At 40.9% G+C, this 16,381-nt stretch overlaps 1 protein-coding gene across 2 annotated transcripts in view; it reads left to right on the top strand.

The window, feature by feature from the left end:
* LOC149266608 (actin-related protein 2/3 complex subunit 4) overlaps positions 1-16,381 on the top strand; it is a 348,674-nt gene that overhangs the window by 31,235 nt on the left and 301,058 nt on the right. For both annotated transcript variants that reach the window (XM_089397075.1, XM_089397078.1), the window contains exon 2: positions 11,757-11,822. In XM_089397075.1, the coding sequence (XP_089253201.1) occupies positions 11,757-11,822 (66 nt within the window). The remainder of the gene's footprint in view (positions 1-11,756; positions 11,823-16,381) is intronic.

Genomic DNA, 16,381 nt, shown 5'->3' with positions numbered 1-16,381 from the left:
AGATCCCAAGGTCTCTTGGACTGCTTTGTCCATTCAACTTCCACGCTAACCCTTTAGGATTAGGTGTCCAACATTCCCCCCCTTAATCCGAAGGGTTATGTATGAGTCCAAGAAGAGAGCTGTAATACAACATGTGCAAAAAATGCATGGCAGCACTAGGCTGAATGTGCTCTATGAAATGTTGGTAAAAAAGGGTGGTGGTTTAAGGATGACCACCAACACTGGAACGCTTAGTGCAGTTCCCGGAACTCTTCCAAGACTGGCAAGAAACTGAAGTTTTCTGCTAGAGGAAGTGATCCTATTGTTTTAAAGAGGGAAACCTTCAACCATGAAAGGGAGGTCTCACCCCGCATAAAAGGTAAAACTTCAACCTGAAAAGGGAAGTCTCAACCTGTGATGGTTTAAGGATAACCAACAACTCTGGAATGCTTAATGCAATTCCTGAACTCTTCCAATGCTGGCAAGAAGCTGGAGTCTTCTGCTAGAGGAAGTGTTCTCAATCTGCGTTCACGGGCATCTTTGTCTCTGGCTGCAACTCTGAAACTGGTGTGGCAGGTTGTGGCTCAGGCTCGCTTGATGTGGCTTTGAAGCTTGTAGATGACCATCATTTTCCCCCCTGTCAGGTACAAGGTGAGAAGATGGGGAAAACTCAACTGCAAGACTGTTCAATACTCTGGAACAAGTTCTGACATGTGTTTGGAATATCTTCTTGGCTGTTGATGCCCATTGCCAAGAAGCGATCCATCCTAGATGAATCTTTGTTCTTGCAGGACGTTTGTTTTTGAAGCATCTGTGTGAAGAATGGCTGGTTTTATGACAGTGCTTACATGGATGAAGATCAAAACAGTGATCTTTCAAATGGCCAACTCGGTCACAGTGTTGGCATTTCACGATCTGTTGTTGTTGTTGTTGTTGTTGCTGTGGAAGAGGGGCAGAGTCTGGAACAGCTGAAGTTGAACTGTCATGAGGAGAAGGTGAACTGTCATACATGAATCCAGCACTTTGAAACTGAATGGGCTTGGCATAGTCTGGAATATGAAAGGACAAGTCCTTGTCATATCCAAGACCAGTTCTGTGCTTGTTGTGGACAAGCTGTTCCCAAGGTCTGATGATGGGCTTGGGAAGTGCAGACTGAACCTCTGCATCTGCATATACAACTGCTACTTTATTTGAATGAACTGTACCATTATTAACATGCTGCTGATGGCTGATTGTCTCAATGTTCTGAACAAAAACAGGTTCAGAATGGTGTCTATTTTGATGTAGCTCTTCTTGCTGTAGTTGTGATTCAAGCTGCAAAAAATCAATCTTTTCTTGTACATTTTGCAAGCAAGTTTGAATGTTAAAAAGAGTTTCCTTACTGACTTTTACCATCCCATCAGCAGTGGAAAAGATTAGACTATTTAATAACTGTAATGCATCATCGATTTGGTCCATTTAATGACAATGTTGCACAAATATCTCACACAATGCCAAATAACCGCAATTTTAAATAATATAAACAGCCCCCCACTTTAATATCAGGGTATTGTTCTGCTAAAAAAACCTGTCACTGTAATGTTCTGGACCAAAAAACTGTCAATTTTTAATGCTACTGTAATGTTCTAGATAAAAAACCCAGAACGTGTCTTGTCTATCACGGTATTGTTCTGCTTCTGGACCAAAAAACTGTCAATTTTTAATGTTACTGTAATGTTCTAGATAAAAACCCAGAACGTGTCTTGTCTGAACTCTTAAAAAGCACTTTCCAGAGCTGCAAGGCTCCTGGATAGAAAATTCATCGCGACAAAACACAAGTTGATGCTCCGATGTTTGCACATGGAAATGGACTCATACAAAGCACATTATCAAAGTGAAATTCAAGATTCCTCAGGATTAATTACAGTGATACACCACAGCAATTCGATGGTCGAAGCAACCGACCTCACTAAAATCCCCTTCACAGCAAATGTTGGAGATTGGCACGATTGGACCTGTTGATTGGCTCTTATGATCTGTACCACTGCCGTGAATGACTTGCTTCGTTCAGATCAACCTTCCTCTAGTGACATTGCTTAAAGAAGAGGACGAGGATAAACTGGGTTCTCAGAACAGGCACCAACTAAGCAAATGCAAAGACTCCAAGGACTTGCCCAAGGGCCAGCCCTTTCCTTGTTTTCTGTCACAGAAGCTCGAAGTCGAAGTTGGGGCAGATCAGATCGGTGAACATTCTTCCGCATGGAGCCGTCCAGAGATCATCCCACGCCTTATCCAGGTAAAACTAGGCAAAGAAGGTCCATTAGGCAATCTGCAAAAAAACAAGCCTATAAAGCCCAGCAGAAGGTTATTCCGCTCGTCCGCTCTTCTTGAACCATCCACAGAGGGCATCAGAATCTTTGTAACCCTCTATAAATAGTGTGCAAGCGTGGCTCGTTTCTGTTTTGATTTGGCTTTCCAGGAGAGCGATCTCTCTGTACAGTGAGATAGGTTAACAATGGCGAAAACCCTTAATGCACCATATGCCGACCTGGAGATGGGGAGCACGTCGCTCTACCCGACTCAACCCTCCGAAGAAATTCAGCTCCGGTGGGCTTTCATAAGGAAAATATACTCGATTCTCACTATCCAACTGCTACTCACCATTGCTGTTGCTAGCGTTGTGGTCGCGCATTACTCCGGCGGGTGCATAAACGTATGAAACGTATGACTCACTTGAATGTCAGAGAATGCAGATGCGTTATGCGTTATGGACAGAGGTGGTGCATAAACGTATGACCCACTTGAATGTCAGAGAATGCAGATGCGTTATGTCTCGGCCCCAGGTTTCATTCAATGTCAGTACCTTATTGAAAACGGTCGTTTTTCCTCTTAGTCTCTCAAGATTTTCGAAATTCTAGGCCTAGTTGAAGGAATGCCAATCGCTGTTTTCGAGGCCATCTGCGTCATTATTCTGCCTGCAAGACACATGCTCAACCCTACATCTTTGAAATATTCCTTGGAGTTGAAATATGGCGTTATTATACCTCTTTGTAGCTCTTTTGAATTAGAGCACCCGATGAAGCCGGTCCCCGGATGGTGTAAGTCCTTACTGTTGAAGAAAGCGAGAACGGAGAGTACTAAACTGATAGAAGACTCCCACTTGTGGCTAATAGTCTATATTGTGCCTTTCAGGTTCTGGAGAAAGTGCATTCCTAGTGCAGGATCGTATGACTTTCCAAGAGAGCCCTACGCCTTATGACGAAAGGAGAATCGGCCGATAAAAGAAACCTTCGCGCCTCCTTGGCTGGGAATCACAAATTGACGTAGATGATAGAGGCAGAGCAGACGCTGTGAATAGGGCTTACTCCCTCGTACTCAACCGAAAAGAGCGTCGAATTCAGTTATATTGTTCATCTTCTTTGAACTCGCCGTAGAATTCTGATCCAGCCAAACGTATCATATCAGTTTTCGAAGAAATAAATGCCGGCATCGATTCTCTTTCTCGAACTTAACTGTCCTTAAATAGGTGTGCGTAATCTTCGCTACCGAACGATCAGTCTTACAGGAATCATTAATGAAATAACAGTCGTGATATAGAGCTTCCCTTGAAAATGGAATAAAATCGTTTGTTTGCCATCAATACTCCTCTAATTACAATGTGAATTTTCTTTTTGATGATATATATATACCACCTTATATATATGGCCACGCCTCTTTTCTCTTAGCGATGGTGACAGGTTAGATTTTACCATGAATAACGCTCAGACATAAATGATGATGAATATATATAGAGTTCCGCCCGTTTATTCAGTTCAACCGGCGCATATGCAACCCGCGATCGCTCAAACTTATCCATCATATGATACAGTTATATGTAACATTTGATCAGTTGTCATTCCGCTTCTCTCTGGCACTCGATTTACTGCTTCCATCTTCTACGAGCTGCATACAGTTCGGCTGTATATATATACGCAGGCTTCAAGGAATAGTCATCGTATTCAATTCTGGACAGACTTGTATTAATATGCTTCCGCAGGCTATGATTAACTCGTTAGGACGCAGCTCTTTAAGGTTCAACTGTTATATATCTATATGCACAATAACTGGACCGGCCATTAATTAAAACCAATTGTCATATCTCTTCCCGGATAATGGCAAGGTAATAGCACCATTCGCCTTGTCTTCAACCCGTAACCGCTGCTCGATAACCTTCAATCAACGCATACAATTCATATAATGGACCGCTTACAACAAAATAGAGACAGAGCGCAATTCAGGCGTGGACGGTTTTCGTTCTTCAAAAGAGACCATGCATAACAACAGATTCGGCCACAACAGTTATATCATATAAAGTCAAGCCCCAATAGTTAACCAATAGACCATTGCGCGCTGGAAAAGAACGCCAAAAAACACAAGGTAATGCACAGCAGTTTATATGTGTAAACTAGAACTATCAGCACGCCCCGTTTATTCCATCGTTTATTACCATATATACATTACAGAGTGAATCGATTCAGCATTATTACACAACCAAATCGCATGAGGAAACCAGTTCAACCTTTAACGCACAAACTTTTAGCGCAGAGATGCATTCAAACGTTTTGTATTCCCATAAAGTACTCTCATAATTCAAGCTCAACCAACAATATTATTGCACCCAGAATTCACAATCCACATAACATTAATGGTCAAAGCATAGGTTTGGTGACTAAAACACAACAAAAAAGCCACAAGAAAACAGTCACTCAAATATGAGCAGCCCAGGAGATCGCCCGCTCTGATACCATGTTAAACAGACATGGATAGCAAGACAATAGGAAGATAAATCAGTTAGTGCAATTTTTATTAACAAAAGATGTACATTTATAGTACAATAGGTGACTCTTGGGATTCAGATCCCAAGGTCTCTTGGACTGCTTTGTCCATTCAACTTCCACGCTAACCCTTTAGGATTAGGTGTCCAACATTCAAGAAGAGCATGATGGTACATGTCATGATCGGGAATCTCTTATATGTAGGTGGAAGAAAACCCTCTATGGCTTGAAGCAAAACACCCTGGGCTTGATATGAGAGGATTGATAGTTGTCAGATGAAGCTGAGGTTCACTAGGAGTGAAGTCGATCCTAACCATTGCTTGAAGGTTGTGGATGATAGACCTCTCACATTGGCACCTTATGAGGACGACCTCTTCCTGACAGGTGCATACCCTCTCATTTGCAAAAGTAAGAGGGAGTTGGATTCCGGATTCAGAATGGTAAACTGCAAGTCCGTGACTACTTCGGTGGAGCTTAACTTTCAAAAGTTATGTGGTAGTGATGCCGAACCTAATCTGGGAAATGCCTCTGAGTTTCATAAACTCATACTAGCATTGATGTTCTTGGTGAACTCCCGTTCGGATATATGCTTTGCAGTTAGCATGTTGAGCTCATATATGGTTGAGCCTCACTAGATTGGTGCTAAGAATCTTCTGAGATATCTTCGGGGCACATTCTCCCATGGATTAAGATACATTGCCGGAAATGTGAAGCTGCATGATTATTCGAATGCTGACGGGGCAAGCAGTGTGGAGGATCGCAAGAGCACTTCTTGGTGCTGGTTCTCTTTGGGTTTTGCTACGATATCCTGGATGAGCAGGAAGCAGAAGTCGGTTGCTTTGAGCACCGCTAAGACCGAATACATAGCTACGAGTATGACCTTGTGTGAAGCTGCCTGGTTGAGGAAGCTCTTCAATGAGCTGTTTGGACACATGCTGGATACCACCGTGATCTTTTGTGACAACCAGAGGGGGATTCGATTGTTGAGGAATCTCGTATTCTATGATCGCTCCAAGCATATAGACATCAGGTACCACTTTATCTGGGATATGGTACATCGATGAGCAAGAAGGCTCCATCGCATTGGGACTGATGTGCAGGTCGCCGACATTCTGTCGAAGCCCTTGGGAAAGGTCAAATTTGTGACTTTTCGAGAACGACTAGGAGTCGTGGAGAGACTCTCTCCTAAGGGTCTTGTATGATATGGACCACTGTTGATAATATCGACGATATTCGGAAATATCGCGATATTTTCGGCAAAACGATATATCGTCGAGAAAATATCGCGATATTTTCTGTTTTGAAAATATCGCAATATTTTCAAAATATCGGCAAATATCGGAAAATATCGGCAAAATATCGCGATATTTTGAAAATATCGGCAAAATATCAGCTATATTTAAAAATTTGAAAAGATTATTTTTTATGCTTGCCGATATTTGCCGATATTTTGCCGATATTTTCGCCAATATTGCCGGTAAGATATTTTCTGGACCCTCGCCGATATTTTGCCGATATCGATATTTTCAACACTGATATGGACATTGAGCTCTAGGAGCTCCGGGGGGCTTGGGGGTGCATCGTGGAGCTATGAGCAACCATAGGGTGAGTGGTCCAGCCTTCCCCTAGTGGTTTTCTATGTAGGCAGGATGAGTGGTTCATCCTTATCTTGTCAAGGCACAGTCATAGGGTGAGTGGTTCAGCCTTCCCCTAGTGATTTGTGGCACAGGGTGAGCGGTTCAGCCTTTCCCTAGTGATTTGTTCTGCATAGGGTGAGTCGTTCAGCCTTCCCCTGGGATACTCCTTGCGACATGTAGGCATGTTGAATGGTTCATCCTTCTCTTGCTGAGACATCCTACCCATGCAGTCTGGGACTCATGGGAAGTACCTCTCATCTGGCCAATGAGCAGGGAAATGAGGATAGGGACCATAGTAGTACCGATGGTCGCATCACGTTACTACCGTACTCCCTATGCTAGGATGATATTGATCTGGGATCAATCAAACTGACTTTGGGTCAGTATGAGTGGTTTGAGACACTCTCTGTTGATATTGATCTAGGATCAATGAAATTGACTTAGGGTCAGTAAGAGTGAATACAACTCGCTCTCTTTGGAACTGATCTGGGATCAGTAAGAGTGATATAACTCACTCTCTTTTGGAACTGATCTGGGATTAGTAAGAGTGATATAACTCACTCTCTTTTGGAACTGATCTGGGATCAATAAGAGTGGTATGACACACTCTCTTCGTATGGGACTGACTTCGGGTTAGTAGAGAATGGTATGAGACATTCTCGATCAATTCTTCTTCTTCATGGTTCAACAGAGCAGAGCAGTGCAGGGCACTGATGGCAGATATAGCACAGTTTGGTAGATGGATCAACTGATGGAGTTCTCCCTAGTTGAGAGGGAATGTTAAAATTGGAAACTAGGGTCAAACTCCATGTGGGTCATCTTATTTATGACAACTGATATTTGTCTTGGATTCCTCTCATCGAGAGGTGTAGGATTGATCTAAAGATCATCCGATTCCGATAAGTATTCATGGAGATATGAATTTATTTGTGTTATGGGACAATTCGTCAAGGTCGGCCAGCAACCAAATAACCCCCACTTGCGCTCAACGTTTTAGTATAAAAGGAGGTGACTTGATAGTCATTTAGACACACACCTCACTCTTGGTTTCTCTCCATTTGTTTTGGGTTTTAGTGGCAAGAGAAATATAAGAGGATGAAGCCCTAAACGTAGGTCTAGAGGAGACCTACAGTGCTGATCTAAATGTGCCCTAGCCGCTGTCATAAGAAAGCTCTATTCGCAGTCTAGAGAGACCTAATCTAAGGTCATCCACCCACAGTCAAAAGGCCCTAATTCGTTGTCCAAATGGAAGCCCTAGCTGCAACAAGGAGAAGACTGGACAACGTGGATATTTGAGGGCTATTTCAGGGGTACGATTAGAGGACAGAATGATTGATTGGAGGAGGCCGAGGCAAGGAGGGTTTGTTGGAGGGTGCAACAACTATTTGAGGGTGACAAGTCCATGCATTGGGCTTAAATTTGCCCTTAAAGAACAGCGTGACAGCTGGAGCAAGGAGTGTTCAGCGTGGAGAAATAAGGCTGTTTTGAAGCTATTTTAGGAAGACTGTGAGGCTGTTTAGGAGGGCAGAGTTAGGGGAGCTTAGGATCAGATCCATTAAGGTATCATTGGAGGATCAAGGATCATATTTGTGCTGCCTGGAAGCCACAAGAAGACTGTGTGTTAGGCCGTAGGCCATAACACCACAATCAAGGATTGTTTTGATGATTGTTAGATAGGACTGTCTCAACAAATCATTTGTAATCGAGCTCTAAGTCAAGCTTTGATGCTTTAATATTTTTCTAGAATAATAAAAAAGCCTTTTGGGTTTATTCATGGTGGTGTTCCTCTTCTGCTTCTTGTGGTAATGTTTTTTGGATCATGTTCTTAATGCTCTACTGAATAATATTTTATAAGTTATTATTTCATTAGCCAGTGGTTGGATTAACTATTTGCACAGGTATCTTGCATTAGTTACTGGGTTTATAAGAGCATTATAACTTGATTAATCTAGCAAGTATCTCTAGGTTTTGAGGGTTATTTTGTGTATCTAGCCTCTACTGATCTAATAACTTGATCTTAAGTGTGTAGAGACTTTATGGTATTCAGATCTTGGGTGTGAGGGGAAGTCTTTGGTTGGACCAGCCAACTCCCAAGACAAGAAAGATTAAGAGCCCACTTTGTTAAATTTCAAGGCTTATCTAACGATTGGTTTTGCAAAGATCTTGGCTATTGCTCATCTATAAAATTATTTCTCTCATCTATTTTAATTTATTTGTGCATTAACTAAATATATCTACTTATAAGAGCCATAATCATTGTAATTTTGTAAATTATTTTTTCTCTAACCCTTATACTTATCTTTCTATATTTGTATATAGCCATTGCGGTTTTTAGCTGGATTTTCTTCCAGATTTGAAGAGGATGCCTAGAGTTTCTTCTTGAAATTGTTTGCAGGTGGATATTCAAGGGATCAAAGAAGAAATCAATTTTTTTGAGGGTTTTAGCCCTCACCTAGCCTAAACGGCTAGGGTTTGGGCTCAACTTCTCTCCTTTTGGAGTGTTGTCTAGCTTCTCTTAAGAGCCGTAAGAGTTTTAGGCCTATGTAGGTCTCTAAAGACTTCGGTCCATCATTTCGTGGCTTCTTTCATCGCTCAAATTTTTTCTAAGGGACTCGTTAGGGTTTGAGCCCTTGTTTTCACTTTTTAAATTTTTGGAAGGGTTTGAGCTTGAGAAATTTTGTAAATTATGTTTCCATCAAGATCTGACTTGGGTTTGATTTTGCAGGCCTATAGACTCATTTTTTGTTCTCAATTTTGATTGCAAGGCTTGCTTTGGCTAGCCGCTAGGGTTATTGGCTATTCTAGGCTTAGTCGCAAGCCTTTTTGCAGCCTATTTCCTTGGCCACAGGCCTATTGAGGTCTCATAATTTTTACATATGATTTAGAGACTAATCCTTCGGGTTTTGCAGGTCTTAATCCATCGCTTGCAAGGGTTTTATCGTTTGTTTTGGGTCTGATCACTTGGAGGTTGCTTTGAGGGCTAGTCGTAAGGTCTAGAGGCCTCATGTAGCCTAGCGGAAAAGCCTTTTAAAGTCTGCTCTCAGCCTTATTTGTTTCAAGGACTAACACATTATGATTGCATGGGTATTGCTCGTTCTTTTGGGGGTTTTATCACTGCTTTTGTGGCTAGGGTTTTGTCCCTTGAGGTTTTTCTTGAGACATTATCTTTTGAAGGGAGGCCACAGGCTTATGAGGCCTTATCCCTCCTAGCCATGAGCCTCAACGAGTCGGAATACAACTCATATCTGAAGCTACCTTTTTAGGGGTTATCACATTAAAATTTTGATTATTAAAGGCTTGAAACAATTAAAATTGATCACAAATAACTCATACAATTTTTAATAGATTTTCTAGCTTTTTCTCTTGCTTGGCCGTGGGCTCTAGTTGATTGATTCATCAAGGTCGTGAGGGTTTTCTGAGGTCTGGGGCAAATCGTTCATCATTAGAGTATCCTATCCATTACCTTGTGCCTTTCTCTTTGGTGTTTGATAGCTTGAAGGGTGTTTGCTGTTGTTAAGGCGCTCATCATCTTGTGATCTCTTCAAGATATTGGGAGGAGCCTCTAGCTTCTTAGTTAGTTTCTTTTATACTAACCTTTTCTATTCACTCTCATTGATTAGAGAAGATTTCATTGATATCATAGTTAGATCTAGCCTTTGAGTTGTTTCTCTCATTAAATCATCGTTAGCAATCTCATCTGTCATTGGTTACTTGTGTTGGCATCATTAAAATTTCACTTGTTTTCATCATACTATCATATAAGTGAAAATCACCTTAACTAAACACTATAACTAAGGCATTTGATATTGTTGTTTTTGTTTCATTGAGTAATCCTAAATTGTTTCAGTTGTTTATCATTGAAATCTTGTAGCCTTGTGTTTTAAAGTGGATTTAATAAGCTTGGTTATAAGTGGTTTATATCTCTTACATTGAAGCACATTGTCATTATTGTATCTCTTTGAAACTATCTAATCTCATCATCATTTGCATTATCATTCTAGTTTAGTTTTGCATTCCTAAAATTTACCTCCAAGCATAAGCTTGGTTGATAGAAAGTTAGGACCACCTTCTTCACACCAATTTGAGAAGCTTGATCCTTACTCAATGGTTAAAACATGCGACCTTGCAGTTCTCTTATGGGCAATCCCTTGTAGGAATGGAGGCAGTTGGGTCGTTAGAACTCTTGGGTAGGTATTGTTAATGAGGCCTTAGCCTCCTTCCCCAGAACTTCTTTCTACAACCTTGTTTAATTCTTGCTTCAAAATAATTGAGGAGAAGGCTTCCATCTAGATTAGGCATATAATTAAAATTAACTAAGATATTGCATTTCACATTAGGTAGGTCTTGCATTCATCCATTGATTGATCATTGGTAATTGGAATTGTGAACTCAATCCATAATTGCAAGCTTTACATTAATGTTCTTGTCTCTTCAAATTTATTGTATTTTGAATATCATCTCCACTTGAAAGTGCAAGTTTGTTTTCTTTGCAATTGTCCTAAATCATTTATTGCTCATATCTCTGATTATCTTGATCCATTTCTTGTACTAACATTTCCTCCTTGCAGCATTGCTTATCTTGTAGCTTGAAGTATCTCTCATTGTTGTGAAAGTTCTTTAATTCATTTGGGCATTGTTACTAAGGCACTGGTCTCATTGTTTATTCTTAACTATCATATTGATCTAATTGAGTATATCATTGCTCAATTTAATAATCTAACTTGCCATCTAATCTGGACTCAAGTTATTAAGAGAAGTGATTGCCTTACCTCTTCATCTCCTAGACTTGGTGTTCCAACAAGTTTTCCATCTTTTAGGGACTACTCCCCTTAGCTTGCCTAGGAGAGAGCTTAAACGGAGTGAGTAGGGAATAGGTGACAGCCCCTATACTGAGCGTTGCACTGTAAAGACTACATCTTGTGGGGTTGGAAACTTTTCCCACATTTTGGTGTACATGTTGGGTGACAACAAGCCACACACATTGAAATTCTTTGTGCTTATGTGGATTGAATAAGCATTAGAAAATGGTGCAAGAAGAGAACATGTTTCTTAGCATTATTAAAAATCATTCGCTTCAGTAATTTCTGGAAAATTAATAACAATCAGAGCATCTTGAGATTTTTTTTTTCAAAGAATAATAAATATAGTTGGAGCAAATAAGAAAACGGTTGCCTTCTTGTCAATAACATTTGCTGAGGCCAGTAACTGGCACATGAATGTTTCATGAGCAGATTTAAATTACATTTGTTGAGCACAAGGAGTATCTTTTTTGGCTATTACATCTAAAATCACGCTTTTTCTCTTAATTAATGATGAAATATTCACACAATCTGTTTGGTAACTGCAGGCAAATACATTGAGAACATACTTGACTTGCATACGAAATACTCTGGCAGCTGCTATGTGTTTACAGGTTTGTATGTGTTTCATTCTGGTTGCTTTACTATCAGGTCTTCGCATTCTAAAGAAGAAATGTCTTGGTCAAAGTCGTTTGCAAATGGTTGCTAGTAGTTTGAAATTTATGTTGGTGTTGCAGAAGCAATGTTGTGTTATCTGTTTAGCCATATTTGCTTGTCCTTGTAAAATTGAGCTGTTAATCTGTCTTGTAATGTTGGTGCCTGTTAACTCCCAAAATGACCCTCAGGTGAAATCGTTTTGGATTGAAGCATCTGTCACTTCCTGAACGCCTCTCACTTTGGGTTGCTTCATGCCAATGGCAGGGGGGTATCCATAACACTGCCTATGACCTATAGATTGAAACAATGAAATTCTGCCGGATCAATAACCAGATAGAACGTACAAAGGTGAAGCTAGAAATTTGTGGAGGGATCTGGGAAACTAGTGCCTGCACTAAGTCATGAACTCAAATGAAAACAAAAGCGTCTATGTGGTGATGGAGAATTCCAATGAGATATCTGCATCAGATTAATCTCACCTGTTCAATGTGGCCTAATCTCTTCTATCATCACTGGTCACAACCTTGTCCTGGTCACCCAAAATCTTACCAAGGAAAGAAAGTTCTATGCTACAAACTCTAGGGGTCAAGAACACATTCTAGTTTGTAACAACATCACTAAGCTGTGGGAAAAGGAAGGCACAGAACTCAATAAAACTTACCGGTTGGACTGCATAAGAGAGTTGCAAAAGTTAATGACATCAATTAATACGCAGGGGAAGCCAAAGATATGTGTACCAAAATGGTCAAGTTATATTCATTCTCCACACTTTGGCAACTACAAGGATAACATTTCAGTTTGTTAATTTTAGGTATGTTCTATGCTTAGAGCAATTTATTTCAATTTTCACAGTTAGCTCAATATCTTTTCCATATTAGCAATCACATCAACATAATAGTAAATTGCAGATAGAACATAAACATAAATCGCAGAAGACAAGCCAAGACAAGAGGACACAAGATCTGTGCTAGCCAGGGACAAACCCCAATGTGGGGAAACCCTTGATCAATTCTTCTTATATTTGCTTCAATAATTCAGCACAGAGAGAGAGAGAGAGATAGTACATTTACAATAGAAGTCAACACTTTGACTTATCTAAATAAGAGCATAGATCATCTCTAAGAAGATGATACATGAGGTCGCTGAACTCAGTTGAAGACATGTTGCTTCAACTGATTCTCCAAGGTGACTCCATCACCATGCTGCACCTAGCATTGTGCTGCTTCTCATCATCATGCTACACCTCACTGTGCTGCACCATGCTGCACCCATCGTCACTATGCTGCATTTCATCATGCTTCACTAATCATGACTGTACCCATCACTGTACTGCTGTACTATGCTATGCATTGCTGCTCCTATGTGCACTATGCTGCACTGTACAACATGTACTCTTTGTAGCTCCCATCGCTGTACCAATGTTGCACCATGTATCATGCTTCACCATGAACCATTGCTGCACCAAGTATCATTGTTGTCCCAAGTACCATTGCTGCACCATGTAATTGTTGTCACTTGTCCCATGTACCATGCTGTTCCAAGTACCATTGCTGCACCATGTACTTGCTGTCCCATGTACCATGCTGCTATGTCAAGCCACCAATTTGGCTCTCACAAACTGCCCAACAATCTGATTCAAACTGACTCAAAGAACCGATCCAACACACATCACAACTGCTGCTCCAAGTCTGAGTTACTGTTGTAATGTCTGTGACTGGTTAGGGCATATTTCCCTGCTGTAATAACCCTTGATCAGCCACCAAAACAGCCCTCCTTGACTGTGGCCTACTCTTGAAGAGGTGCTGGCACCCTTGGCTGCTGTCCTGGGCATAGATAACCCCTAAACAGCTCCACGTTGCCCTCCAAAGAGAGTTAGGACCTGCGGCCCACCTACAGCATCATACGCTGCCCTTCCTTGCACCCAAGACACCTCCACGCAGGCTGAACCAGCCTCTCCTTGCCTCAGCCCTTTAGGGAGTTGTCTCGGCCTCCCCTCACAGCAATTCGGCCCTCAAACATACCCTAGAAACAGCCCTAAAACACCATGCTGTTCTGTCCCTCTTTGCTGGTTAGGGCATCCTTAAAACAGCGAGTTAGGGAGCCTCTTTACTGCGGTTAGGGTCACCCTTGTGACAGCGTATAGATGTGGGAAGTCTTCCTTGATAGAGTAGAGGGTTAGGGCCAATGTTGCACGAAGCGGGAGCGAAGCGGAAGCGCAGAGCGCGGAAGCGTCATTTTCCAAAAATCTAGGAAGCGAAGCGTCCGCGGAAGCGTCTGCTATATATATATATTTTTTTATATTTTTTTGCATTTATACTCAAAACAAACATCCCAAATACCAAATTAATTGTAGAAGACATGAAAACATGCATATTTTTGCATAAATCAAGATAGATATGGCATCCATGATTCCATTGTAGTTACTAGTATGTACAACAATCATCTATATTCTAGCTATTACAAACATACATCAAATTTTTAAGCATATTATAAAACATAAAACATTTAAGCATATTATAAAACATAAAACATAGAGCATATTATGATTTATCTAGCAAGTGAGCAACTGTCAACATTTGTCATGTCCAAAATTCAAATAATAATGTTTACAAAATATGTCACTTGGTCACCGCCAAGCCAAAAAGGTTCAAAATTCAAATTCACAAGTCTACAAGTCTAATGAGTAATCTATGACAAAAAGAAGTAGATTGTGAATATATCTACTAATCTCTCCTCCTTCCACCACGAATAGAACGTGATGGCGGGCCTCCACGTGGTGGCAATGAAGAAGATGGTCCTTGTGTAAGTCGTGGCACTGGAACTGATGAAGAAGAACCCCCTGCCGTTGGTGTTGAACCATGGAACCTAGAAACCAAGGGACCAGATGGGGGTGTTGGCATATCAACACCCGTGTCATCATCCTAGAATCGCTCAAAAAATTCATGCAAAAAAAAAACACTAGTTAACAAAAAAATTAAAAACATGAATTAGAGAAATGCTTTATAAGGGAAAATTGGAAAATTCATACCACAATGGACATACCTGGATAAGAGAATCCTCTAATTGCTCTAGTCGCAACACTCCATCCTCCAAATTGGGCTCCTCTGGATTCTTGTCCCAAGTCAACAAGTCTTTATTAGACTTTGCATCTTCACAGTAATGGGACAACAATCGCAAGTTGTAATGAACATAAACCAAGCTCTCTGCCCGGTCTAAATTCAACCTGTTCCTTTTAACACTGTGGATGAAAGAATAAGAGCTCCAACACCTCTCTGCAGAAGAAGTGTTTACCACCTGTGATAGCACCCGCAATGCCAAACTCTGTAGAAGTGGAGTAGGCCCTCCATGCATGTTCCACCACTCAAGAGCAGAAAAATGCTCTCGATCTTGAATTGCATGCATGCTCCCAAATGGACCAGTGTTGCTCGTATAGTTGCTCACCTGTCTCCGTACCAATGCAGCCTCCTCATTATCAGGGATTAATCTACTCAATGCAGCCATATATTTTTCGTGAACCTCTTTATCTTGGTGTGGTTTTTTCCTGCTTCCCCCCCCAGGTGCTGGTTTTGAAAGCCATGATGGATGATAGTATTTAGGTGTCAAAACATATGCTAATGCATGCAATGGAACATTTAGCATATCCCATCGGTTTTCCACCTCTTCACGAATATAATTGTACAAGGTGGTATCTCTAGGCTCAACAATGTCTTTAATCTGCCCCAACATGCTATCCATTTGCTCATACACCTCCCCAATTACTGGTCGATCTGAATCTGCAAACTTGATCATGTAATAAATTGGTTTGGTGAATTGCAAAACATATTTAACCTGTGACCAAAAGTAACTGTCAAGAACAGTGTCCTTGACTTCATTAGCACCATCTGTGTCATTGTTAATTTCATCCCATGTTTCAGCACACACCAGATTAGTTAAAGCTTGTCTCACCCTCACTAGCCGCCTAAAGGTGAGGTAATAACTAGCAAATCTTGTCTTTGCAATTTTAAGCAATTGCAACTTGGAGTAAGTGCCATAGAAGTAGTTTACCCTTGTATGCCCTGTGATGAATTTAATGAGCTGCTTCCCTTTCCTATAAACCTCAGCAATCCACCCACAATCTTTGTGTTTCACAATATCATGCATCAAAAGGTTCAATGTGTGAACCAGGCACCCAGACCAAAAGATGTGTGGATGAGTACGCTCAATAATTTTTCCTGCTAACTTACAATTTGCTGCATTATCTGTGATCACTTGAACCACATTATTCGGACCAACATCTTTGATTGATTTCAATAGGAGATCTGCAATGTTTTGTGCAGTTGCACTGATGGAGGAGGAGTCATGAGATGCAATAAATACTGCACCACTAGAAGAAACACCAAGAACATTTATCAAATGTTGGTTTCTAATATTTGTCCACCCATCTGATACAATGGATACCCCAGAATCCACCCACTCATGTGTAAAACGTGTCAAAGCTCTTTGAACCTTAGCTTTTTCTCTTTCTAATAACACTGTT

Source organism: Pinus tabuliformis, chromosome 6, assembly GCF_031772625.1.
Source record: "Pinus tabuliformis cultivar Carrire ecotype Pingquan chromosome 6, CPIR1, whole genome shotgun sequence".
In the NCBI taxonomy this organism is placed as follows: domain Eukaryota; kingdom Viridiplantae; phylum Streptophyta; class Pinopsida; order Pinales; family Pinaceae; genus Pinus; species Pinus tabuliformis.
Note: the sequence above shows the minus strand (reverse complement) of the source record. Positions and strands in the feature narration are given on the sequence as shown.